A 27,459-nucleotide genomic window follows, 5' to 3' on the forward strand; every position below is an offset into this window, starting at 1 on the left:
CCCGCCTTCGTCCGCATGAAGGAGCTGTTGGAGGAAGGTTACGCGGGGGAGCTGTTAGTGTGCGAGGCGCAGGTACATGCCGGCAGCCTTCTTGGCAAGAAATACAACTGGAGCTGTGACGACCTGATGGGCGGAGGAGGCCTTCACTCGGTGGGCAGCTACATCATCGACCTGCTGACGTTTCTGACCGGCCGGCGAGCGGCCAAAGTTCACGGCTTCCTCAAGACCTTCGTCAAGCAGACGGACCACATCCGAGGCATCCGGCAGATCACCAGCGACGACTTCTGCACCTTTCAGATGGTGTTGGACGGCGGTGCCTGCTGCACAGTCACGCTCAACTTCAACGTCCCGGGCGAGTTCAGACAGGAGGTGGTGGTCGTGGGAACAGCTGGCAGGCTGACGGTGTCAGGGACGGACTTGTACGGTCAAAAGAACGACAGCGAGTGTGGGCAGGAGCTCCTGTTGAAGGACGATACTCCTGTGGGAAACGCATCTTTACCGGACAAGGCGTTCCGAGACATCCCGTCTCCGTACCTCACCGGCACCATCTGCATGGTTCAGGCGATACGGCAGGCCTTCCAGGATCAGGATGACCGGCGTACGTGGGACGGTCGGCCACTTACGATGGCCGCCACTTTTGAGGATTGTCTGTATGCTCTTTGTGTGGTGGACACTATCAAAAAGTCCAACCAGTGTGGGGAGTGGCAGAACATCGTGGTGATGACGGAGGAACCGGAGGTTAGCCCCGCCTACCTGATCAGCGAGGCCATGCGTCGCAGCAGGATGTCGCTGTACTGCTAATGCACCTCACTGGATCTAGAGAAATGCAAAGCACTCGTAAGGCTGCACATGTTGTGTACATATCTAGAGGTGAAAGTTAGTCACGCAAAGGGATTACAACTGCAAGCGTTCGTTTTTTGTTGGATTCACAAGCCGGAAAGAATGATACCAAACATCCACACACCTGCTGACAATGAATCCATGCTCGTTTTCTTGACTTCATCTAATGGCCGTTTCGAGTGTTTTTGTAACGTGTGTTTGTCTGATTTTAAAGGTCCATTGTGTGGCTGCTAGGCCTCTTAGCGTATGCAATAATATGCCTGTGAAAAGCAACACAACATCGTTCCTGTGACATTTGTATTTACAGAGCAGTGTGCTAACATGCTAAATAACTTGTGCTGTTCAGTGTGGGTTCAGTTTAACGTTACACAATGTTTGTCTTGAGCTTTGCTCTCGTGCACTTGTTTTAGCATGTCGAGCGTTTAATGTATTCACATGAACTCCAGCAGTTGACCGATAACATGCATGAAATCTTCATTGACACTCTTAAGAAACTGCTGTTTTGTGTAGTACGAGGAATATCGCTTCAGTATCGTTCGAACTGTATAGCTGCGGTATGTGCTGCACTAAGTCACTATGTTTATTACAAGTGTAAGTGTACTGTAGTTATTGGATAAAGGTTTGATGATGTAGACCAGTATCACGTGAGCTCTGTCTAATCCACCTTAGACCAGTTGCTTTGCAAATGGTTTTGTTTTAGACCCAGATTTTACATTCAATTTAACAGAATACCACATTTTTTTGCATTATCCTGCAAAGACAAACAAATATCTAATTTGAATAAAATTAAACAAAAATCTGATATTGAGCAAGTACATATAAAAACAGCAGTACACCTATGATAATGATTTATAATCTGAGCTGAGCTGTGTGGGATTTTGTTGGAAATGTCATTTCGATATCATTTGACTACATAAAGTGGCCTGCTATTACATTTTTTAAGCACAGATGGTGATTGAGAGACAAACTTTAAAGATCGTCACAGGAAACTGACAGTAAATTGGTTGATGTGTTTATTTGATGTTGTTTATGTAGTCAGCTTTTAACATTTTCAGTAAAAGACATGGGAGACTCTTATATAGACAAGTATATACCATCATATTCATGCACGACATGCTTAAAGCCATTTCATTTTTGCAGTTATTATTATTATTAGAAATGATTTTCCTTTGGTTTGGTTGTCAGTCCAGCAGATGTTTCAACTGTTTCAGAACGTTGCACTTCCTCGAGGGCTATTTCAGGGTTTTGACAGAAAGCATACAGCTACCTCCACTGGGCATGCACACTTCAAAACCGCATCATTTTTGTCTCGCTGACAACCGTTAATTACTATTTGTTTATTATCGTATGGTTGGGTTTAGGGTGGGTGTGTCATTTTATTTTATGGCGAGATTTTGCACCACTTCCAGCCCTAGCTGTATCCCTTCTAGCCGCAACCCGATTTCATGCAGATTTATTGTAAAACATATTTCAGACATGCTAAAGGTGCTCGACTGTCATGTGAATGTGTTTTGTGTCATTCTGAAAATATAACGCATGTAAGAACTGGGTTTTAAATCCAATCCTGAAAAACTTTGGTATTTGTGCGTCAACAAATATATAACTGACCTGCCAGTCATATTCTGTAAAATGTCCTAAACAAGATGTTTTCTAAACTCCATCCGGCTGTAAATGTGGATTAAAATCAGTTTAGTACGTGTAACATCTCAATGTGCTTTACAATCACTGTGAATCTGCTCACTGTGTCATGATGGCTCTTCAGCAGCTTTATGAAAGAAGACTTTAGAGATTTATTACTTGATAAGTTTATTATTTTGACATTTGCTGTATATTTTGTTCAAGTATTTTTTCGTGCTGCTTATAAAAACACCTGCTGTACATTACTTTAAACATGCCGTATGCAGTGTATGGATGTATTTATTATTCTCCTGAATGTTTCATATCGCATCAGGAAGTGTTTGTTTTGTGAAACAGGAACTAGATGCTGTTTAATGTTACGCTTCTGCAGGAAGTCCAACAGAAACCGTCCTTACTCCTTCAGAAAGGTTTGAGATGCATGTACAAGGAGAATAAAACATGTTTTAGGATAATTGAGTTAATATTATTACCATCTAAACAGATATTGTGAGATAAGTGTGTCATCTCATATTTAATTTATTGTGGCAGATTCTGATTCCCCGAAATTAAATCCGGTTGCTTTGTTGTTGGTTGAATTAAGCTGTTAGATTGAATGAGTCTCCTGTGGGTGTTATCTCAAAATCAAATACATATTTTAATTATTTTGTTAAAATTCCATTTTGTTTTTATTTTGGGATGTTTTACGGTGTTATTAAGTGTGGATGAATCTTTATAATGTTTTGGTGGATTTTGAGACGTGCCATCACTGATTTAATATGGACAAACTCAACTGCTGATGTTTAACTTGCCTGTATAAAACTGGAAAATATGTTATGAATGTAAATGTCTCAGATTAAAACTGCGCATGTTCATGTATGCGAGTTTCTTTTTTTAGCTGTTGGGCAGCGTGTGCAAACACACGTTTGTAAGAAGAGTGACGATATCAAAAACAGACGTCTGGTGCAAAAAGTGTCTGGTGCTGTGTGTGGATTTGATGAAACGTAAACTTTAATTTTAAACTTTGATGGAAGCAAAGAATTCAATAACCAATTTAACCTCTGATAAGAAATGCTTTGCTATTAAATACTGAGTCTGAGAGGACTTACTGAGTCATGGAAAATTCACAGAGTGTCTGGGTCATATTTTCTCCTCAAATTAGATATATCAAATATATATTTTGCACAAAGAAAATAAGCATTTTTTTGCATAATGGCATAATTTGTTATTGTTATCACTTCTAATTCGCCTACAATACAGAGAAATCTCATGGTCATTAATGTCATGTAAAGAATGATTTTGTTGGATAACTTGTATTTTATCCTTCACATTTTCTAAGTACAGTAACATCAGTATTTCTATTGCTGCTTTTACTTTATGCTGACTTATAAATGCTCTGTTTTGATAGTGGATAGTTTACATCAGTGTAATGCCTTTAAGCCATACACAAGTTCAATGACAAAAGGAAAATACAAATAATTTGTCTTATAGGGTTTAGGATTTTGGTGAATGTGACCCTTAAATCTTACTCCCATTACTATTTCTTTTAAACTTCAATGGACCCTATCACATCAGCTTTGAAAGAGGGGGACCTGCTTCTGAACCTCAGCCTGTCATGATCCTGCCTCTCCTTGTCGTGGTTTTCTAGTCTTGTGGCAGGATCATGTCAGTCCCATGTGTTTTGTGTGGAGAAAGAGCACAAGTGAGTGAGTGTTTTGGTTTAAGAAGCCATGCTCTCTCTCCAGTGTCGCGTACTTTAGTCCCGCCCCCTTGTTTCCCCGGTTAGCGGTCCATTAGTGTGAGTCTTGTCTCCAGCCCTGATCCATCTTTCCCTTAGTGTTTCAGTCCCCTCACCTGCCTCGTGCAATCCTCCTGTTAGCTTTCCCTTAGTGTTTCATCCTTGTCACCTGTGGCCACTCTCCCTGTGTCATCAGTCCTTGTTAGTGTTTCCCTTTATCAAGCCCAGTTTCCCTCTGTCCCTTGTCGGTTCATTGTCATTTTGTCCTTATCGTACCTCCTCACGTCACCTTGTTGGATTATTCCTGTCTATGGATTATCGTGTTTGTTCCTGCTCTAAGTTTGTGGATTTTGTTGATTTATTATTCAAAGGACTTTGTTTGTTTTGTTCCCCTTGTGGAAAGTTTTAGTTTACATTTTTGTCTTGTTTTAGATCATGTTCTCCCCATCGAGGGTCTTTTGTTTAAATAAAGTTTTTGTTATTTAACACTGCTGCCTGCGTTTGGGTTCTGTCCACACACCGTGACACAGCCTGTATCCTAGCAACCGCAGTGCCAAACCCGCCCATCTTTAACATTACAGTTTTTTTACAATCGCTATGACCGTTTTTTCATTACATTTAACAAGTTTCCTAAACTCTTAACACGGTTAGCACCACATCCGTCTTTGTATGCTATACAATTAACTAATTTCTTGTTGCTATGACACAAAATGCATACAGTTAACACAAATTTAAAATGCTTGAACTTCTTTTACACACAAGCTCAACCAATAACAAAACAATGTAATTTTACAGCCAAATTTACAAATGCTTTCACACTGTATGTCAGAACAGATAACATCATGTTCTAAACATAACTTATATAGACTAAAGTCAAAGTGAACAGCTGTTCATATTGTGAATTGAAACACAAATATATTCCCTGTATTTTATTCCATTGCTAATGAGAAAAGGCGTATTGAAGTTATGCAAATATATAAATCACAGCTGATTCCCATCTAGGAAGCACACTCAGGTGTTGAGTTTCTTTCAATCGCATGACCATATGTTATAAAAGGGCAAGGGAGAGGAGTGGGGCAAGGGAGAGGAGCCAACATCACCATGTGTGCCGCAATCTCCAACAACGGTGCTCTCCTGCATAAATGTGAGATTGGCCCCTACAACACCAACCGCCTTCTGCTGTTTTTAGAAGACCTTCACGAAAGACTGGTGCCAGAGGTAGAAAGGGGACAGGTGAAAGACCACTTGCCATATATGTGATCACATGGGACAATGTGGCATTCCACCATTCCCGTGCAGTCACAGCCTGGTTTGACGCCCATCCAAGGATGATGTCCCATTTCCTTGCTCCTTACTCCCCTTTCCTCAACCCCATTGAGGAGTTTTTCTCAGCCGGGAGATGGAAGGTTTTTGACCATCGTCCACATGACCAAATGTCCCTCCTGGATGCAATGGATGCTGCATGCCAAGACATCACAGCTGAACACTGCCAGGGGTGGATAAGGTATGCCAAAAGATTCTTCCCAAGATGCCTTGCCAGAGAAGATATCAGGTGTGATGTGGATGAGAACATGTGGCCAAATGCAGAAGACCGAGCAGATTAGAAGATTACTTTATTATTATTATTCCGGTGCTTTTTCTGTTTGTATATCTTGCAGTAATGTCCTTTTTCAAATAAAGTCTTTACTGCAGCAATTCTGTCTCTGTCTTTTTTTTCATAAACTGTGCATTCTATAAAGCTACGCTGAGATGGTCATTCATTTTTGTATTATATTTCTGCAGCAAAAGAAACAAAATGCATGCATTTACAAAACCCAACAAAACTAAAATGTATATATCTGATGTAAGTTCTTTTCAATTATTTTAATTTATTCTGTGTAAATAAATGATGCTTTAATTTGAATGCAGTGTTTTTATCCCAATAGATATAAATAAATACAATCCTGTAGTCCAGCAATGAGATAGCAGACACGTGTTTAGTTTGCAGATGTTGCCCATCAGTGCTGTATTGTGAATGCTTTATGGATGTTTATTGTATTATAGGTATTGTTGATGCATGGACTCATCTATAATTTGGAGTGATGGACGTATTTACTGGTCCTATAGTACATGTACTGTATACTAGCAGCATCACATTTGATATTTTCTTCGTCTGCTGTGTGATGGATGTCAGAACTGATCCTGTGACTCCGTTTGATGTGAACTGAGACTCAATATCTGTTCTCTTCCCTGATGTGAATGTACATGACACAGCACATGTGTGATGAAATGTTTCCCAGAGATGATTTGCAGTATCTGATGCTGTGCGTTCTATTAAATACATTCATATTCAAGTCCCCGAGGTATTCTCTATCTGTTTTTTTTCACAGCCTGTATATACAGTCAGTGTTACAGCCCATCTTCCCGTATGATGTGATGAGTTTATCTGCTGTATACTGACCTCTAGTGCAAACACACTGCATTCATTCAACTTACAACAGCTTTTTAATCTTCCATTTCATTCGGTGAGTGACAAAGAAATGTGATGAGATGTTTTTGATAATAATGAATCATTTGTCTTTAGTCTTGCTTTCTGGTTTGCAGACAACAGCACATTTCAATCCACCTGTCAAACTAAAGAAGATGTCAGAATCATCATTGAGTCGTCAGTGAGTATAATACAAATGCTGGTATGGTGAAGAAACTCATGAAGACTGTTTTATACTTATATATTAAAGTTGGCAGTTTGCTTCTATTTTAAAGAATAACTTGGGATCCATACTTTTGAAAGAGTGTAAAGTCTCCTCATCATCGTCTGGATAAGTTTAGTAGGAGGTTTTGTAAATGACGTGGAGTGTTTTGCATGATCAGCTCATGCTTCAGTGCTTCAGTGTGTTTAACTGTCTCTGAGTTTCTCACTTTACGACACAAAACACAACAAACACACAAAATGAATCTCTTCATCATCACCTTCATGTGGATTCTTGCTCTTTTAATTCAAGGTAACAGAATTTACTCTTTGATGTTTATTTGTTGAGTAATTATTTGTAACTTTTAATGATATTTTGAAGTCAATCTGTTTTCTTCTCAACAGAATCCAGAGGAGTTACTGTAATTCAGAGTAAAGCTGAAACTGTTTCTGATGGAGGATCTGTCTCTATAAAGTGTGAAACTAATCCTGGTATAGATGGCTGGGGTTTATATTGGTATCAGCAGAAACCTGGAGAAGCTCCTAAACTCCTCATAACTGGAGTAAATGATCGTTATGGCGACACTTCAGATCGATTCAGTGGAGATGGAGCACGGGATGGAACACATTTCACTCTGAGCATCAGAGGATTCAAGACTGAAGATGCAGGAGATTATTACTGTCAGAGTGTTCATGTCATCAGTGGAAGCTATGTGTTCACATAGTGATAAAGAGTCGTACAAAAACCTCCATCAGACTGACACACAAACACACACACACAAATGCACGCACGCACACAAACACTCACTCACTCACTCACTCACTCACTCACTCACTCACTCACTCACTCACTCACACAAACACACTTACACAAACACACACACACACACACACAACACACACACACACACACACACACGCACACAAACATCAGCGAGGAAGATTTATCTTAGTTATAAATTGTTTGTCCAAATATAGATGATAGATTATTCAATGAAGGTTATTTAGAATTTCTGATGGTTATTTTTCTCTAAACTGATCTGAATGTCGGGCAGGACACAGAATTTTGGAGATTTCTTGCTTTTCATTTTAAAGCACTAATGCACTTAAAAATATAAAGTCTGTCATTTCTTCACTCATTCTAAACTTGATGATAAACGTGTTTGAGAAACAAATAGACAGAATCACACACAGCTGCTGTGTCAGGACGTTTTGTTGGATGTAAAACAAATGCCAATATGTGCATTTTTAGGAATCTTTCTCAACGCTAAATAAGCATAAACTGATACGATAAGAGTAGAATAAGAAACTTTATTATCTTGATCTTTCATAAACATTCAATAAATGAATATGAAGAAAGCTCACGTCTCATCCATCAGTGAAACTGAAGCGTCTCAGTCGAGAGAATAAAGTGAGAAACAGTGAAACTGAAACTCAGATTTGCATCTTCAGGATGAGAGATTCTGTTCCTCTCACAACAGAGCAGATGTTTGATGTTCCTCTAATACAGTCAACACAACAACTACACAACACACTCACAATATACTCTACACATGTGATTTACTTCTCTCTCACTGTTCATCTGTTCTTATTTCTATTTGTATTATTTTAATTCATTACAGACTATCATACTGTATGTAGGAGGTTACTGTCAGTTTATCTGCAGGTGTGTTCTTGCTTCATTGACTGAAGTTTATTTTTATTAATGTGAATTGAAACACTGAGGTGACACAACACATTTCACAAAACTAAAAGAGACAAAAGGAATCCATCAAATCAAATATAATTTCTCTTTTATTGAAGTTTGGCAAAAGAAACTCATCACTGAATGAATGAAGCACACATGAATAGAAAGCCACTGTTGTGAGACATGAATGAGAAGAAGAGAGCAGAAGACAGAGGATCTATTGAGAACACTGATCTCTCTTCACTTGTCCAGTGACTGTCTGGTCTCCTCGTGTGGCCTCACAGCTCACTGAGACGCTCTTGATCCAGTCGTGTTCAGAGAGAGTCAGACTGCTGCTCCAGCTGTACAGACCGTTCTTCTGCAGGAGTCCAGCGCTGTTCTCCTGAGACCTGCTGTTCCCGTCCACCTTCCAGCTCAAGCTCCAGTCTGAAGGGAAGCCCTTGCTGACCACACACATCAGTGTTGCTGTCTGCTTACTGGAGATTTCTTCACTGGACGGCGGCAGAACCGTAACTGTTGGTTTCACTGGATCTGTAGATGCACAGAACACGGGTCAAAGTTCACAGATGAAATGTTTCACTGTCATATTAAACAGAATTAAATATAACTATTATAAACATACTGCATTCTCAGTGGTTTTAGAATGATGGGTCTGTTTAAGTTTAGTCCATTATAGAGGATCATATAAGGGTTGGATAGAGAGGTTTCGGTGTCGAATTGAATCAGTTCTCACTGCGCTTGCACGTCTGTCAAGCTGCGACATGCGCTTTTTAACGCTGTTTCGTTTTTGCCATTTTAAAGTCTGGAAATTAAAATATTACATGTCGACGAGTACAATCGCACAAAATCGTAGTCTGGATGTCCGTATAATGAGTAAAAGGACAAAATATCAAATAATAACAACAACAGTAATTTATTTATCGGAGAAAATTTACATCATCTGTCTTTGCGTCTCTTACCGCGTTCTTGACACGATGTTTTAATGCTTTTCTGAAACATCATGTTAGTTATACATTTAGTTTAATAAAGTGCTGAATGTATTCGGTGTATTAAGAATTTGAAGAGTGCGTGGCTCGATGATGATGATGATGATCATATTTTTTCTTATCGTCTTCTGTTATTTTGAGTTGTTTCAAAGATGTCTTAATATCATAAACACGAGTAAATAATGTATTGTGATATTTGCTTTGAATTTATTCTCCACATTTGGATTTAACCTAGAAATACAATGATCGTTTCCCTGAGAATATAACGTAACAAGTTTCATCTTCCTCTTCAGAAATTATAGTCAATATTTTTTTTCAACAATTATACATGCAAGTACAGTATTCACAGCCTATGTCAAGGTGTTGATTTGATCTCTTCAAACATTAAAAGCTCCGTGACTGACTGAATACATAAATAAATATACTGTTACTAAATTAATCTTGGAAGCTGAAGCAAGTTTTTTTATCGGCTTTGGTGGCACTTTAATGTCAACTTAGTCTTGTAAAATTTCTCAAAAATGAAGCTATTATTGGGTTTAAGTTAAAGTAATGGAAAATGTGTTAACATGAACTACTGAGCACATAATTTTTAAAGTGAAGAATATAAATTGATGACACATATTATTAAATGTTAAAAATAAACAGTGAGAGTTTTTATATGATTTTGTACTTACTTCCAACATCCAGTCTGGTGCCGCCGCCGAACGTGTACCACAGTGATAGAAACTAATAGAGCAGCTGTACAAAAACCCCTGAACGCTTCACTGTCACCCTACAACAACACACATCACATCACAACAATATAGAAATGATTTACAGACATCTACAGAACAATAAACACGTGTAGCACAACAATACATGTTCATTTAAAGACAAAAACTTAAAACCCATTTACTGAATGTTGAGTGTTGAAACACTCTGAACTTCTACATGTTGAACACAAAATCCGTCATCATAAAAACTCCTGATATCCAAATATCTTAAATATTCTCTCACACTAATCCAGACTGTATAATGTACTTATAAAAGTGATTAAAGTTATTAAACATCTGTTAGTTGTGATGTCTGGTGTGTGTTGTGTTTCCACAGAGAGACACTTTGCATGATCAGCACGCTTTAGTGCTCAGAGTGTTTATAACTGTCTGACTCAGACACTTTACTGTAACAGAGTTGTGCTTTCATCTTACAAAACACACACACAAACACACAAACAAACACAAATGATTTCCTTCACCGTCTTCATCTGGATTCTGGGAGTTTTTATTCCAGGTAACAGAAGTGAAAGTTTGTTCTGTTGAATGTTTTTGATTCTTTTAAACTTGAGTTAACATCATTTTCTTCTCAACAGAATCCAGAGGAGTTTCTGTAATTCAGAGTAAAGCTGAAACTGTTTCTGATGGAGGATCTGTCTCTATAAAGTGTGAAACTAATCCTGGTATAGATAGCTGGGGTTTATCTTGGTATCAGCAGAAACCTGGAGAAGCTCCTAAACTCCTCATAACTGAAGTAAATGATCGTTATGGCGACACTTCAGATCGATTCAGTGGAGATGGAGCTTCTGGTGGAACACATTTCACTCTGAGCATCAGAGAGGTCAAGACTGAAGATGCAGGAGATTATTACTGTATGAGTAGACACATCATCAGTAGAAGCCTTGTGTTCACACAGTGATAAAGAGTCGTACAAAAACCTCCATCAGACTCAAACACACACACACATACACACACACACATACACACACACACACACACACACATATGATCAACATATCATCACTCTCAGATTAAATCACTGTGTTCCCCAAAAAAGTCACTTTTTTAAAGAATAAAACACAGTGTCGACAAGCTGCTTTTATTGACTAAACATTTACAAAACCTACAGACCAACATAAAGGGAGCAATATTAATGATGAAAGTTACAGAAGCATTTCCACTATCATTTCTCTATTATGTTACAAAACATAAATCATTTTCACAATCAAACTTTTCAATCTAGGTTGAAAGATTGTAGTGAATAATTTCAAGACTACAGACTGATAAATTTAGCCGAGCAGAACGGATCGTATCATTTACATGAAGAAACTTTGCATTAGAAGCAGACGCTTCAGTAATCGGGGAGTTTTTATAACTCTTGGGAGTTCTAACAGTAAGGAATAAGAACTTCATTATTCATCTAAACTCAAAGCAAACATGACCTTCATCAGCGTCTTCATCTGGATCTTATCTGTCTTCTGTTTCAGAGGTGAGAACAAATGAACCTTACACTTATTCTGCTTTACTGATCCTCTGTGTTAAATATAATTTACTCTAGAATAAAATGAAATCACGTCACTAATATTCTTCTTCTTTATGTAGAATCCAGAGGTCAAGTGAAGGTCATTCAGACACCTTCAGTGAAATCTGTTGATCCAGGAGACACAGTTACTATCACCTGTACAACCAGTCCTGAAGTCTATCAGAGTTGGGGTTATCAGCCTCTGTCCTGGTACTTACAGAAACCTGGTGAAGCTCCTAAACTCCTGATTAAAAAAGCAAATGAGCTACACACAAATACTCCATCTAGATTCAGTGGCAGTGGATCAAAAACACATTTCACTCTGAGCATCAGAGGAGTTCACACTGAAGACACAGGACATTATTACTGTCAGAGTGTTCATGTCATCAGTGGAAGCTATGTGTTCACACAGTGATAAAGAGTCGTACAAAAACCTCCATCAGACTCAAACACACACACACACACACACACATTTATAATACATACACATAACATATATGCTACAGAAGAGTGATTATATATTCACATCAGTATTTTTATTAGACACTTTTTGGTTATCTGATGTGTCATGATCCTGCCTCTCCTTGTCTTGGTTTTCGAGTCTTGTGGCAGGATCATGTCAGTCCCATGTGTTTTGTGTGGAGAAAGAGCATTGTTTTGGTTTGAGAAGCCATGCTCTCTCTCCGGTGTCACGTCTTTTAGCCCCGCCCCCTTGTTTCCCTGTTAGCAGTCCATTAGTGTTAGTCTTGTCTCCAGCCCTGATCCATCTTTCCCTTAGTGTTTCAGTCCCCTCACCTGCCTCGTGCAATCCTCCTGTTAGCTTTCCCTTAGTGTTTCATCCTTGTCACCTGTGGCCACTCTCCCTGTGTCATCAGTCCTTGTTAGTGTTTCCCTTTATCTAGCCCCAGTTTTCCCTCTGTCCCTTGTCTGTTCATTTTGGATTTTGGATTTTGCACACTCACCCTAGTCTGTCTGGATTACCCGTGTTCCTGGTCAAAGTTTGTGGATTATTGATTTGTTACTCTCAGGACTTGGTTTGTTTTGTCCCCTTGAGGGAGGCTTTAGTTTACTGTCTTGTTTTAGTTCATGTTTTCCCATCGAGGGTCTTTTCTTTTAATAAAGTTTTGTGATTTGTATCAAGTCTGCCTGCGCTTGGGTTCTGTCCTCACAACCTTGACAGAATGAACAGACCACAGAGAACCCAGCAGGCAGCCAGCGTCCGTGAGCAGTCCTCTGCCTCTTCGGCCAGCCAGGACCACCAGCATTGGTGGCAGTCGACCGCTGACTTAATCCAGCGTGGCGATGGTCCTTTCCCTCCTCAGGGAGATAGGCCGGTGGGTGAGTATGCTCGAGCGTCTGTGGCAAGACGGGGTTTTCTGCCAGAGACGCTCATGAATGCCTACTTCCTGGCGGGCCTCGTTAAGCCTCCACCGTTGGAGGAACGGGAGAGGCTGATCCGGGGGTCCTTTCAGCAACTGGTCAGCAGTCTTGCCTCCAGCTGCCCCTCGGCTGCACGCTCTCTCCTGCCTTCGATCCCAGAGAGTCGTTCCCTGAGGATTGGGGTTTTGGGCGTCACCACACACTCTGCTCCACCACCAGCTAGCCTCCGTGGTAGGCGTGGACGGCGGGAGTCGTGGGACTCCCCGTCCGACTCATCCAGCACAGAGATAGTGGGGTCCCCCACCGCTACTCTGCAGCCGGCCACACGTCCTGTGAGCCGGTCAAAGAGGAAGAAGCAGAGGAGAGCTGCACCATCCTGCCCTGCCCAGCACCCGGTATCCAGCCCTGCCCAGGCGCCAAGTCCGGTGGTCCCGTCCAGTCCGGTGGTCCCGTCCAGTCCGGTGGTCCCGTCCAGTCCGGTGGTCCCGTCCAGTCCGGTGGTCCCGTCCAGTCCGGTGGTGCGTGCTGCACCCAGTCCAGTGTCAAGTCCTGCCCTGCCGGCCTTCCAGCCGGCGTCAAGTCCTGCCCAGCCGGCCCTCCAGCCGGCGTCTCAGCCGGCCCTCCAACCTACAACCCAGTCAGCCTTGCCCCAGCCGTTCCCTACTACGGCCGTCCTGTCATGCCCTACCCCTTCTAGTTCCTCCCACTCCAAGAGAGGTATCCCTTCCATGCCCAGACCTTCCTACCCCACCCCTCCGCCCAGCTCTAGGAAGCAGGGCCCTGTCCCTCCTAAGTCCCCACCCAGTTATGTTCCCAAGTTTTTCCCACCAATTCCGCCTCCCCCCTTCCCATTGATGTTTATTTTATTGTCCAACCCCAATCCCTTTCTAGTCATGTCAGCCCTGCCCCTAGTGTGTTCTGTTCTGTGTTTATGGTGTCTGTCCTCCTGTCTGTCAGTCTTGTCATGTTTAGTGTGATCTTGAAGAACTCCTGGAGGAGTTCTTTAAGGCGGGCGCTCTGTCATGATCCTGCCTCTCCTTGTCTTGGTTTTCGAGTCTTGTGGCAGGATCATGTCAGTCCCATGTGTTTTGTGTGGAGAAAGAGCATTGTTTTGGTTTGAGAAGCCATGCTCTCTCTCCGGTGTCACGTCTTTTAGCCCCGCCCCCTTGTTTCCCTGTTAGCAGTCCATTAGTGTTAGTCTTGTCTCCAGCCCTGATCCATCTTTCCCTTAGTGTTTCAGTCCCCTCACCTGCCTCGTGCAATCCTCCTGTTAGCTTTCCCTTAGTGTTTCATCCTTGTCACCTGTGGCCACTCTCCCTGTGTCATCAGTCCTTGTTAGTGTTTCCCTTTATCTAGCCCCAGTTTTCCCTCTGTCCCTTGTCTGTTCATTTTGGATTTTGGATTTTGCACACTCACCCTAGTCTGTCTGGATTACCCGTGTTCCTGGTCAAAGTTTGTGGATTATTGATTTGTTACTCTCAGGACTTGGTTTGTTTTGTCCCCTTGAGGGAGGCTTTAGTTTACTGTCTTGTTTTAGTTCATGTTTTCCCATCGAGGGTCTTTTCTTTTAATAAAGTTTTGTGATTTGTATCAAGTCTGCCTGCGCTTGGGTTCTGTCCTCACAACCTTGACATGATGACTTTTGAAAAGAAACTGTTCATCTCAATTATTCAAGAAATCTGCACGTCAGTTCATTCTGGTGAGATGTTGTGTATCGCATTGAGATGTTTCTAATGAATGATTCATACACACTTCAGATTTAAAAGAAAAACAATAAGGTGTTTATAGTTGTATATCTGACTCTTTGTGTGATTATAATTCCTCATAAAGCAAGAGGACAAAACCAATCCTGCTGCTGTCAGTTCACAGAAAAATCTCCTGAAATCTTTTGAAACTTCATAATGTTTTCATCGAGTCGGAGTGAAACCGTTCTGGTTCACAGCATTTAACCAAATAAGCAGTTCATGTGAACATCACATTTGCATCAGGATGGGTGTGACCCTGATCCTCTCAGCTCTGTCTCCACTGTTTTATCCAGCATGGATGAGTTTATACTGACCCCAAGTGACCCACTGACAGTTCAGAGACTTCACTTATGAATAATTTACGGATCAATATTAATATATTCTTTGCATATCAAAATACAATATTTAAAGACTTTTGAAATCTTCTCATCAAACAAGTGTCTAAACTGATCACTAACACTTGAACGAAACTCCATTTAATCTTTTTACAAAAACAAACATTTATTTAACATGCATCAAACCGAAACATGTTAAGATTCTGTAATATTCCACCTGAACCAAATGGACAGTCTGAGCATCAGTGGAGTTCAGACTGAAGATTCAGGACATTATTACTGTATGAGTGTTCATGACATCAGTGGAAGCCTTGTGTTCGCACAGTGATCATTATACTGTTAACATTTAAGAACTCAGTCTCTTACCTGTGCTGTTTTATTCACAGTGATGATTTATTTTCACATGACCTCTAGTGCAAACACACTGACAGTTCATTATTATTACCTGAATGTGGCATTTCATTTCGTTAATAAGAATAAGAGAAAATAATTGAGAAAGGAAGAAAGCTTTAACTGCTGTTGTGAAGCAGGGGCGTCGCTAGTGGGAGGAATAGGGTGACTGAGTACATAGGGCCTTGGCATGTGAGGGGCCTTCAAGTTCCTGAAATTATGATTCTTTTAATTTTACAATTGTACACCTATACTGCGCATCTGTGCAACTTCTCTCTTCTCCGCTCAACGGGGACGAGCCAGGTGAGGACGTTGGGGTATGGGTGGTCCATAGGAGCCCCCAAATCACCCCCGCCGCTCGCCGAAGCGGTTAACCTCGCCGGAGCGTCAGTCGAACACGCCTCAGGGATGAGTCTGTCACACTGTTCTTTTAGATCTGTAGCTCTCTGCCGAAACGCCCAGGGGAAATCCGCTCAGGAGGGAGAAGTCCACTGCTCTGCTTCGTAAGTCCAGCAGGAAAGTAGTCTCGAAGACGAATTCGCTTGACAGCATGTGCCAAACAGGTTCCGATGAACAAAGGATGAATGAATGACCACCACCATCTTCCTTTTATACCCGTATGTACAGGTCGGAGACTGGCGTGCGTGTGCCATTCGCCAAGCCCATTGGTGTTTCTCGCCCGGGGGGGGATTGGCCAGGGGGGGAGTGGCCATCAGAGCGTGTGCTCCAAGAGCCAAGTCTGGTTGGGCCAATCGGGCGCAACTAGCTGACTTAGATGCTCCTCTACACTGGCTCACTGGGAGGGAAGATGTACTCCCGCTTGTCCCACAGTAAAGGAGCAAGTAAAGGACTAATGAACGTCAATGCTATTATCCCTCTCAGTGTTTTATAGATGTGTTTTGCACGCATCGAGTGTATATGTATGTGCCAGTGTTTTATAGATGTGTGAGTGTGTGTGCAGAGTTTAAATGTATGTGCGAGTGTTTTATGGGTTTGTTTGCATGCATCGAGTTTATATGTATGCGTGAAAAAGTGTACATGCATGCATTACTAACATAATATGTATTGGTATGGATTTCACATTAGTACGCACATGTTTTTTATGTTTTTCACTTGCTTGAACATCCAATACTATACATGTATATGTGAGCAATGTCATTTGTGTGTATGCACACTTTTATATGTGTATTCCTTCTCGTTTGGCCCTCAACGAGGCAGTCGCATTTTTCCTGCTCCCGTCCTCCCCTTTTTTCCTTGCTGCTCTCCTGTCTCGTCTCATCTATTGAGAGACTCTCTCTGCACTGCTCTGCAACTGAAAATTATGGATCTGATCAACTGGTCTCTCAACGCTATTGACACCATCTTCTCGATGAGAAGTTTGGTTCGGGGAACCTTATTGCCCTGACGGAACGTTCGCAGTTGGCTACACGATGAACGCCTGGGAGAGATGGCGGATCATGTGTCTGGCCCCTCTTTCCGTAGAGGACATTGAAGATATCTACCTATTCGGAACCATGATAACAGGTATTATGCTAATTGCATTAGACTGTGCCCTGGGTTATCGAGAAATTAAGAAAACGGGGAACAGCTCTCCAAAGTCTCACAAGGCTGCCCGTTATGATGGAAGAAGTGGGAAGAGCGGCCATCTCTGGAAATTAGACTATTAACCGCAATATGGATTCTATCCAGTCGTGTGCGGTGGACTTAAAAAATGAGGAGGCAGATTTCTACCCATGTAATTTTTGTTCATCTCTGCACTATTAACAAGTGCGATTGTCAGAAAACCAGTGTCATTTCAGTGTTTATGTGTGAAAAATTCCTTCATTACAGTATGTACTTCTGATTTTTATTTTTTTTTCCTGCTTTGGGAAAAGGTACATCAACACCACCTTTTTCTGGAACATTTGGGATTTCCTATATAAGAATAACATCATTACCAATACCATCAATTTAATTATTAGCAGTCCCAGAAATACTCAAAGCTTTTAAGAGATCAAATCAAATAGATGTGACTTACTTTAGCCTTGCTGCTATCCTGAGCAAGCCTGATCACAAGCAAAAGTTTTTGAACAAATCTGAACCACGTAATATTCTGTCAACAATCGATAACTCCTCTGCCTCCGCTATCTCTAAAACGAATCCTAAACTTCGATTAATACAACTAATAAAACAATTTAATTAACGTTCAATCTAATTTAGCGCCCGCAGTTTAAAATGTATGACGAAGACGAGCAGGAAGGCGGGATCTCGCTGATGAGTTAATCCAATCATAGCCCGTTGGAGGCATTGCCTCCTCTCACGTGACTTTTCTCCATTCTTTTCAATTACCCCCACTCAAACTCACGGCACGCTTTAGCAGGTATATGTAAAGTCAATGAGCTTAGAGGAGGCAAGAGAAACGCTGCCTCCCTTTGGAATTCTTTCGAGCGGGGTCGCTGTTTCACACTGTTGTACACGATGATTTATCTCATATTTAGCTAAATACGTTATTGTAACGGTCACCAGCTGGAGTGCCCTTGAAAACCACCAGAGGGCACTTCACATCAAACTTATCATTCACTCACAAAACTACATCTCCCATAACGCACTTCCCGGACTCATCATCACTGATTGCATTCACCATTGCATCAAGATCCAGCAGCAACACACACCATGGACCCTGTCATCCGTCTCTTCCGCCTCAGCCAAGGTAACCGCCCGATAGAGGTGTATGTTGAGGAGTTTTGTGAGCTCTGCCATGAGGTGGACGTAAAGGAGGCCGTATTAAAGGACATGTTCCGTTATGGGCTTGAGGACATGTTGGAGTACCTCATGCCTGACAATACTCCGCAATGGACTTTAGGTCCAATATATTGACCTTGCCCTCCGGATAAGCAGCTCGCCCTTTACTGTGGGAGAGGCAGAGGACAGGGTTGAAACCCCAAATAACGTTTTCGGGGGGGGTAATCAGTGTCAAGCGCAGTTGGCAGCAGCGCCACTGCACGAGATGGCTGCCAACCCAGCGCCACTGCACGAGATGGCTGCCAACCCAGCGCCACTGCACGAGATGGCTGCCAACCCAACGCCACTGCACGAGATGGCTGCCAACCCAGCGCCACTGCACGAGATGTCTGCCAACCCAGCGCCACTGCACGAGATGGCTGCCAACCCAGCGCCACTGCACGAGATGGCTGCCAACCCAGCGCCACTGCACGAGATGGCGGCCAACCCAGCGCCACTGCACGAGATGGCGGCAAACCCAGCGCCACTGCACGAGATGGCGGCCAGTCCAGCGCCACTGCACGAGATGGCTGAAGCACCGCTGACCTTCCAGAGTCAGGTCACGTCACCGCTGACCTTCCAGAGTCAAGTCAAGCACGAGTCGACCTTCCAGAGTCAAGTCACGCCCGAGTCGACCTTCCAGAGTCAAGTCACGCCCGAGTCGACCTCTCTGGTTGTTGTTGTTGTTTTGTACACAGACGTCTGTGGAGTAAATTATGTTTCTTTAGAATTTTATTCAGTGCTTTGTTGAGATGATTATTGGTGGAATCTGAGCTAAAATTCATATACGTATCTGACAATTAATTAAGATGGATCAGTGAAGTGAGCTGTTCATCATTTCTGTAGTTTCTCTTCACATAAACACATATAAACCAAGTAAAAGTCATATTAAATAACCAAATACAAGCACATCCCATTTAAACTGTACCTCTGTCAGGACCACTGTCGTCAAATATTTCAACAATATCAATATTTAAGGTTTGCTGAAAAAAACAGTTCGGAGCAAACTGGATGGGAGCGCATCAAAACATGTCCCCCCATCTGGGGATCCAGAACAGTTCATGATGTGTAATGGGATTAAATTAAAATGATCATACAGAGACAGGCAGATATGGAGGAGATGGTGCTGGGGATGGAGGAGATGGGGATGGATATGGGGATGAAGGATATGGAGATGGGGATGGAGGATGGAGGATATGGAGAGATGGGGATGGAGGTGAATCTTTTATGTGGCACAATTAAGTAGCTGATAAGGAGCAAAGAAAGGCAACTTAAATAGGATGCAGTCTAGTGTGTGTTGTATGACTACTGGATCATTTTGATTAGCTGCACCTGGTGTGATTTGGCTGATGCAAGCTAGACTCACGTGACCTGTCAGAACTGATGCTTGATGTTTATATTAATAACATATTGAAGTGATTGATTATTGAGATGTAATGTGATGTGTCTCTAAAGGAAGTGATTTTGAATAAAGAAAGGAAATGTTTGTCCTGTTAATGTGTGGATGGCTCTGAGATGTGAACTTCTGTTCTACACACAAGCAGAAATCACCATGAGCTCATACATCTTCATCTGGACACCGATCATCTTTATTCAAGGTACATCATTTTCATTCTACTCACTAAACTCCATCGTTGTCATTCAGTCATAAGATGAATGTATATGTTGTAAGTGTGATGGATGTTTGTATCAGTTACAGATTGTCAAGCTGAGATCACAGTGATTCAGACTCCATCAGTGAAACATGTTACAGTTGGAGAGACAGTCACTCTGAAGTGTTAAACCAGCATAGATGTGGATTGTTGTTGTGGTGGCAAATCTGCTGTTAGTTGGTATCATCAGAAACCTGGTGAAGCTTCTAAACTCCTGATATGTTATACATACACCCTTCAGTCTGGAGTATCGTCTAGATTCAGTGGCAGTGGATCAAACACAGATTTCACTCTGAGCATCAGTGGAGTCAAGACTGAAGATGCAGGACTGTAGCGAGGTAGGCGGGACGAGAGCCGCGATGCGAGGCCACGGGATCAGCTGTACGTGCACCGGTCTCGTATCCCGTAGGAGATTGGGGAGCATACCTGATGATCTGAGACCTCTGACCTGTGACCTGTGACCTGATGCTTCACATCACAATCTCATGACACATGTGACTCTACAGGTGAATTACTGATGACACACTTCAGATTGAAATCTGATCTGTGCTGTTTTATTCTGCAGTGATGAGTTTATCTGATGCAAATTCATTCGATTTATAACAGATTCTCAATGTTAAATTTAATTTTATTGAGTGAATGTAAAATAATCAATCACATGTTTATATTTATAATACATTTTTTATACAATCCACCTGTGATGAAAATGAACGTTTGTTTGATTATGTTTGTATTGAAAAGACTCTTCCTCACCGTGTGGACTTTATAAGTTTAGTAGGAGGTTTTGTTAATGACGTGGAGTGTTTTGCATGATCAGCTCATGCTTCAGTGCTTCAGTGTGTTTAACTGTCTCTGAGTTTCTCACTTTACGACACAAAACACAACAAACACACAAAATGAATCTCTTCATCATCACCTTCATGTGGATTCTTGCTCTTTTAATTCAAGGTAACAGAATTTAATCTTTGATGTTTATTTGTTGAGTAATTATTTGTAACTTTTAATGATATTTTGAAGTCAAACTGTTTTCTTCTCAACAGAATCCAGAGGAGTTACTGTAATTCAGAGTAAAGCTGAAACTGTTTCTGATGGAGGATCTGTCTCTATAAAGTGTGAAACTAATCCTGGTATAGATGGCTGGGGTTTATCTTGGTATCAGCAGAAACCTGGAGAAGCTCCTAAACTCCTCATAACTGCAGTAGATACTTCTTATGGCGACACTTCAGATCGATTCAGTGGAGAAGGAGCTTCTGGTGGAACACATTTCACTCTGAGCATCAGAGGAGTCAAGACTGAAGATGCAGGAGATTATTACTGTATGAGTAGACACAGCATCAGTGGAAGCTATGTGTTCACACAGTGATAAAGAGTCGTACAAAAACCTCCATCAGACTGACACACACACACGCACACACACGCACGCACGCACACACACACACACACGCACACGCACACACACACACACGCATACACACGCACACACACACGCATACACTCATTTACTCACACACACACACGCACACACACTTACACAAACACACACACACACACACACACACACGCACACACACATCAGTGAGGAAGATTTATCTTAGTTATAAATTGTTTGTCCAAATATAGGTTATTTAGAATTTCTGATGGTTATTTTTCTCTAAACTGATCTGAATGTCGGGCAGGACACAGGATTTTGGATATTTCTTGCTTTTCATTTTAAAGCACTAATGCACTTAAAAATATAAAGTCTGTCATTTCTTCACTCATTCTAAACTTGATGATAAACGTGTTTGAGAAACAAATAGACAGAATCACACACAGCTGCTGTGTCAGGACCATTTGTTGGATGTAAAACAAATGCCAATATGTGCATTTTTAGGAATCTTTCTCAACGCTAAATAAGCTTAAACTGATACGATAAGAGACTTTATTATCTTGATCTTTCATAAACATTCAATAAATGAATATGAAGAAAGCTCACGTCTCATCCATCAGTGAAACTGAAGCGTCTCAGTCGAGAGAATAAAGTGAGAAACAGTGAAACTGAAACTCAGATTTGCATCTTCAGGATGAGAGATTCTGTTCCTCTCACAACAGAGCAGATGTTTAATGTTCCTCTAATACAGTCAACACAACAACTACACAACACACTCACAATATACTCTACACATGTGATTTACTTCTCTCTCACTGTCCATCCGTTCTTATTTCTATTTGTATTATTTTAATTCATTACAGACTATCATACTGTATGTAGGAGGTTACTGTCAGTTTATCTGCAGGTGTGTTCTTGCTTCATTGACTGAAGTTTATTTTTATAAATGTGAATTGAAACACTGAAGTGACACAACACATTTCTCAAAACTAAAAGAGACAAAAGGAATCAATCAAATCAAATATAATTTCTCTTTTATTGAAGTTTGGCAAAAGAAACTCATCACTGAATGAATGAAGCACACATGAATAGAAAGCCACTGTTGTGAGACATGAATGAGAAGAAGAGAGCAGAAGACAGAGGATCTATTGAGAACACTGATCTCTCTTCACTTGTCCAGTGACTGTCTGGTCTCCTCGTGTGGCCTCACAGCTCACTGAGACGCTCTTGATCCAGTCGTGTTCAGAGAGAGTCAGACTGCTGCTCCAGCTGTACAGACCGTTCTTCTGCAGGAGTCCAGCGCTGTTCTCCTGAGACCTGCTGTTCCCGTCCACCTTCCAGCTCAAGCGCCAGTCTGAAGGGAAGCCCTTGCTGACCACACACATCAGTGTTGCTGTCTGCTTACTGGAGATTTCTTCACTGGACGGCGGCAGAACCGTAACTGTTGGTTTCACTGGATCTGTAGATGCACAGAACACGGGTCAAAGTTCACAGATGAAGTGTTTCACTGTCATATTAAACAGAATTCAATATAACTATTATAAACATACTGCATTCTCAGTTGTGTTTAGAATGATGGGTCTGTTTAAGTTAAGTCCATTATAGAGGATCATATAAGGGTTGGATAGAGAGGTTTCGGTGTCGAATTGAATCAGTTCTCACTGCGCTTGCACGCCTGTCAAGCTGCGACGTGCGCTTTTTAACGCTGTTTCGTCTTTTGCCATTTTTAAGTCTGGAAATTAAAATATTAAATGTTGACGAGTACAATCGCACAAAATCGTAGTCTGGATGTGCGTATAATGAGTAAAAGGACAAAATATCAAATAATAACAACAACAGTAATTTTTTTATTTGAAAAAATTTACATCATCAGTCTTTGCGTCTCTTACCGCGTTCTTGACACGATGTGTCAATGCTTTGCTGAAACATCATGTTAGTTATACATTTAGTTTAATAAAGTGCTGAATGTATTCGGTGTATTAAGAATTTGAAGAGTGCGTGGCTCGATGATGATGATGATGATCATATTTTTTCTTATCGTCTTCCGTTATTTCGAGTTGTTTCAAAGATGTCTTAATATCATAAACACGAGTAAATAATGTATTTTGATATTTGCTTTGAATTTATTCTCCACATTTGGATTTAACCTAGAAATAAAATGATCGTTTCCCTGAGAATATAACCTAACAAGTTTCATCTTCCTCTTGAGAAATTATAATCAATATTTTTTTCAACAATTATGCATGCAAGTAAAGTATTCACAGCCTATGTCGAGGTGTTGATTTGATCTCTTCAAACATTAAAAGCTCCGTGACTGACTGAATACATAAATAAATACACTGTTACTAAATTAATCTTGGAAGCTGAAGCAAGTTTTTTTATTAGCTTTGGTGGCACTTTAATGTCAACTTAGTTTTGTAAAATTTCTCAAAATTGAAGCTAATATTGGGTTTAAGTTAAAGTAATGGAAAATGTGTTAACATGAACTACTGAGCACATCATTTTTAAAGTGAAGAATATAAATTGATGCCACATATTATTAAATATTAAAAATAAACAGTGAGAAAGTTTTTATATGATTTTGTACTTACTTCCAACATCCAGTCTGGTGCCGCCGCCGAACGTGTACCACAGTGATAGAAACTAATAGAGCAGCTGTACAAAAACCCCTGAACGCTTCACTGTCACCCTACAACAACACACATCACATCACAACAATATAGAAATGATTTACAGACATCTATAGAACTGTAACCACGTGTAGCACAACAATACATGTTCATTTAAAGACAAAAACTTAAAACCCATTTACTGAATGTTGAGTGTTGAAATACTCTGAACTTCTACATGTTGAACACAAAATCCAGACATCATAAAAACTGCTGATATCCAAATATCTTAAATATTCTCTCACACCAATCCAGACTGTATAATGTACTTATAAACGTGATTAAAGTTATTAAAAATATGTTAGTTGTGATGTCTGGTGTGTGTTGTGTTTCCACAGAGAGACACTTTGCATGATCAGCACGCTTTAGTGCTCAGAGTGTTTATAACTGTCTGACTCAGACACTTTACTGTATCAGAGTGGTGCTTTCATCTTACAAAACACACAAACAAACAAACAAACACAAATGATTTCCTTCACCGTCTTCATCTGGATTCTGGGAGTTTTTATTCCAGGTAACAGAAGTGAAAGTTTGTTCTGTTGAATGTTTTTGAATCTTTTAAACTTGAGTTAACATCATTTTCTTCTCAACAGAATCCAGAGGAGTTACTGTAATTCAGAGTAAAGCTGAAACTGTTTCTGATGGAGGATCTGTCTCTATAAAGTGTGAAACTAATCCTGGTATAGATAGCTGGGGTTTATATTGGTATCAGCAGAAACCTGGAGAAGCTCCTAAACTCCTCATAACTGGAGCAGATAGTCGTTATGGCGACACTTCAGATCGATTCAGTGGACATGGAGCACATGGTGGAACAGATTTCACTCTGAGCATCAGAGGAATCAAGACTGAAGATGCAGGAGATTATTACTGTATGAGTAGACACCGCATCAGTGGAAGCCTTGTGTTCACACAGTGATAAAGAGTCGCACAAAAACCTCCATCAGACTGACACACAAACACACACACACACACACACAAACACGCACGCACATCACATCACATCACATCACATCTATGATCAACATATCATCGCTGTCAGACTAAAACACCCTGTGTCCCCAAAAAAGTCACTTTTTTAAAGAATAAAACACAGTGTCGACAAGCTGCTTTTATTTACTAAACATTTACAAAACCCACAGACAAACATAATGGGAGCAATATTAATGATGAAAGTCACAGAAGCATTTCCACTATCATTTCTCTCCTATGTAACTTTCATGACCAGAAAACCCTCAGACAAATAAATCATTTTCACATTAATACTTTCAATCTAGGTTGAAACATTATAGTGAATCATTTCAAGACTACAGACTGATAAATTTAGCCGAGCAGAACGGATCGTATCATTTACATGAAGAAACTTTGCATTAGAAGCAGTCGCTTCAGTAATCGGGGAGTTTTTATAACTCTTGGGAGTTCTAACAGTAAGGAATAAGAACTTCATTATTCATCTAAACTCAAAGCAAACATGACCTTCATCAGCGTCTTCATAACCTTACATTTACATTACATTTAGTCATTTAGCAGACGCTTTTATCCAAAGTGACTTACAAAGAGTTCCGGGAGCAATAAGCAATATGCATAAAAAAGCATTAGAACATTAGATGCTACTACAAAGTTACTAGTTTCATCAAAAGCCAGACCACTACCTGTTGAGAGAAAGAGAGAGGTTTGTTTTTCATTTGTCTGTCAAGTATTCACAGAAGAGATGGGTTTTAAAAAGTTTTTTGAAGGTTGTGAGAGATGTGGTTGACCGGACCGCGTTAGGAAAAATATTCCACCAGGAAGGGGTTGTGAAGGAAGATTAGCGGGAAAGGGACTTAGTGCCCTTATGAGAAGACAATACAAGGCGCCGATGTTTTGCTGAATGCAGGGTTCTTGATGGGGTATGAAAGTATGCTGGCGCAGAAAGACCAGCAAGGAGAGCATTGCAGTAGTCCAACCTTGAGATGACCAGGACCCGTACAAGGAGTTCTGCCGCATGCTCTGTGAGGTAGGCTCTAACCTTTCGAATGTTGAATAAGGCATATCGACAGGATCGTGTTGTCTTTGCAATGTGATCATTGAAGGACAGCTGTTCATCAAATATGACTCTGAGGTTCCTGGCTGATTCGGAGGGAGTGAAAGTGGAATTGCCAAGCTGGATGGTGAGATTGTGTTGCACTGTGGGGTGTGCCGGAAACACAAGTAGTTCTGTCTTGGTCCGATAAAGGATTTTTAAAATATTTTTGGAAGCCTGCTTAAATGATTGAAATCTATATTGGTGGTCTAAATTAACACTAAATACGCTCTTCTTAGCCTTCACAAACATCAGGCAGGAGACTTCAAGAGTTATATTCAGCAGAAAACTCCATAAAGCTGCTAACTTTAAAACAATCACTTGAAAACAATGTACACTGGACTACGGAGCGTGTGAAGGGACAAATCACGGTTTTTGTTTTTATCTGCATATTGAGGTCAACTTTGGATATGTAAGACGTTGAGGCAGTTCTTCTGACATAATCTAATAATTCATAAACATTCAATAAAATAATAACATGCCAAAGTAAAAAATTTTAAAAAATATGTTTATTTTTCTAAATTGATAAGAGGGGAGACATTTATCTTTACATTCTCAACTTGGCATTAAACCTTTTAAGAAATATACATTTTCAGTCTCAGTTACAGTCATGAAGTCGCATTATTACACCTATTCTTACACTACACACATTACTGTGGGTAACATAAATTACATTATTTATTTTACTGTTCAATAGTTTAATGTGTAATGTTTTGGACTGCACTGCACAGTGTCTCTATTAATGAAACACAATTCAAATGAAATATAGTTCAACTGTCTATTCATGTCTAGGAGGGGACTGAGGTGATCTATTCATATTTAAGTATATCAAAACTCATACAGAAATGGCATTCTGTGCTCTATTGTAAATAAATATAACAATTTACTTATATATATTTGCTATATAGTGTGGAGGGGCCTCACACATTGTCTTTGCACAAGGCCTGAGATTCTATGCTACGCCCCTGGTGTGAAGGTACATGATAAAGCAGTGTTTGTCTGACAGATGTTGTAATGGAACGTTTGTCTAATAAAAGTGACACTTAACCCAAAAATGATGTCTTAATTTACTCAGCTTTGAGTTGTTCTGACAAACGCAGAGAAATATATTTGGAAGAATTGACTACCATATTAGGAAAAAACACAATGGTAGTCAAAAGTGTCCCAGGACTGTTTGCTGTCATACATTCTTCAAAATATCTTCTTTTGTGTTCAACAGAATAAGGGGAGTAAAAGGGGTACAAGGTCTGTTTGGTTATAAGGATTCTTTCAAAATATCTTTCTCTGTATTCA

The 27,459-nt window shown here is 40.6% G+C and overlaps 1 protein-coding gene and 3 long non-coding RNA genes across 5 annotated transcripts in view; 2 read left to right on the forward strand and 2 right to left on the reverse strand.

Annotated features, from left to right (window-relative positions):
* The window catches only part of gfod1 (glucose-fructose oxidoreductase domain containing 1), a 16,930-nt gene extending 12,260 nt beyond the window's left edge, over positions 1-4,670 (forward strand). Inside the window, exon 2 of the mRNA XM_079447518.1 lies at positions 1-4,670. This exon is cut by the window's left edge and continues 1 nt beyond it. Within this exon, the coding sequence (XP_079303644.1) occupies positions 1-801 (801 nt within the window). The 3' untranslated portion in view covers positions 802-4,670.
* A 3,966-nt stretch (positions 4,671-8,636) lies between these two features.
* On the reverse strand, positions 8,637-10,610 carry LOC306889089. Of its 2 annotated transcripts, XR_013786167.1 has the most exons (3): positions 10,429-10,610; positions 10,208-10,305; positions 8,637-9,078 (listed from the first exon to the last, which is right to left on the reverse strand). It is a non-coding gene; the product is annotated as an uncharacterized lncRNA (long non-coding RNA). The 2 variants fall into 2 exon arrangements; XR_013786168.1 differs by lacking the exon at positions 10,429-10,610 and having other exon boundaries at positions 10,208-10,346.
* Positions 10,611-22,455: 11,845 nt separating this feature from the next.
* Positions 22,456-24,464, reverse strand: LOC306912217. The gene is made up of 3 exons (XR_013788311.1): positions 24,251-24,464; positions 24,030-24,127; positions 22,456-22,897 (listed from the first exon to the last, which is right to left on the reverse strand). It is a non-coding gene; the product is annotated as an uncharacterized lncRNA (long non-coding RNA).
* Positions 24,465-24,517: 53 nt separating this feature from the next.
* LOC306912218 lies at positions 24,518-25,011 on the forward strand. The gene is made up of 2 exons (XR_013788312.1): positions 24,518-24,621; positions 24,701-25,011. It is a non-coding gene; the product is annotated as an uncharacterized lncRNA (long non-coding RNA).
* The last annotated feature ends 2,448 nt before the right edge of the window (positions 25,012-27,459 follow it).

Source organism: Barbatula barbatula (genome assembly GCF_947034865.1).
Source record: "Barbatula barbatula genome assembly, chromosome: 23".
In the NCBI taxonomy this organism is placed as follows: Eukaryota; Metazoa; Chordata; class Actinopteri; order Cypriniformes; family Nemacheilidae; genus Barbatula; species Barbatula barbatula.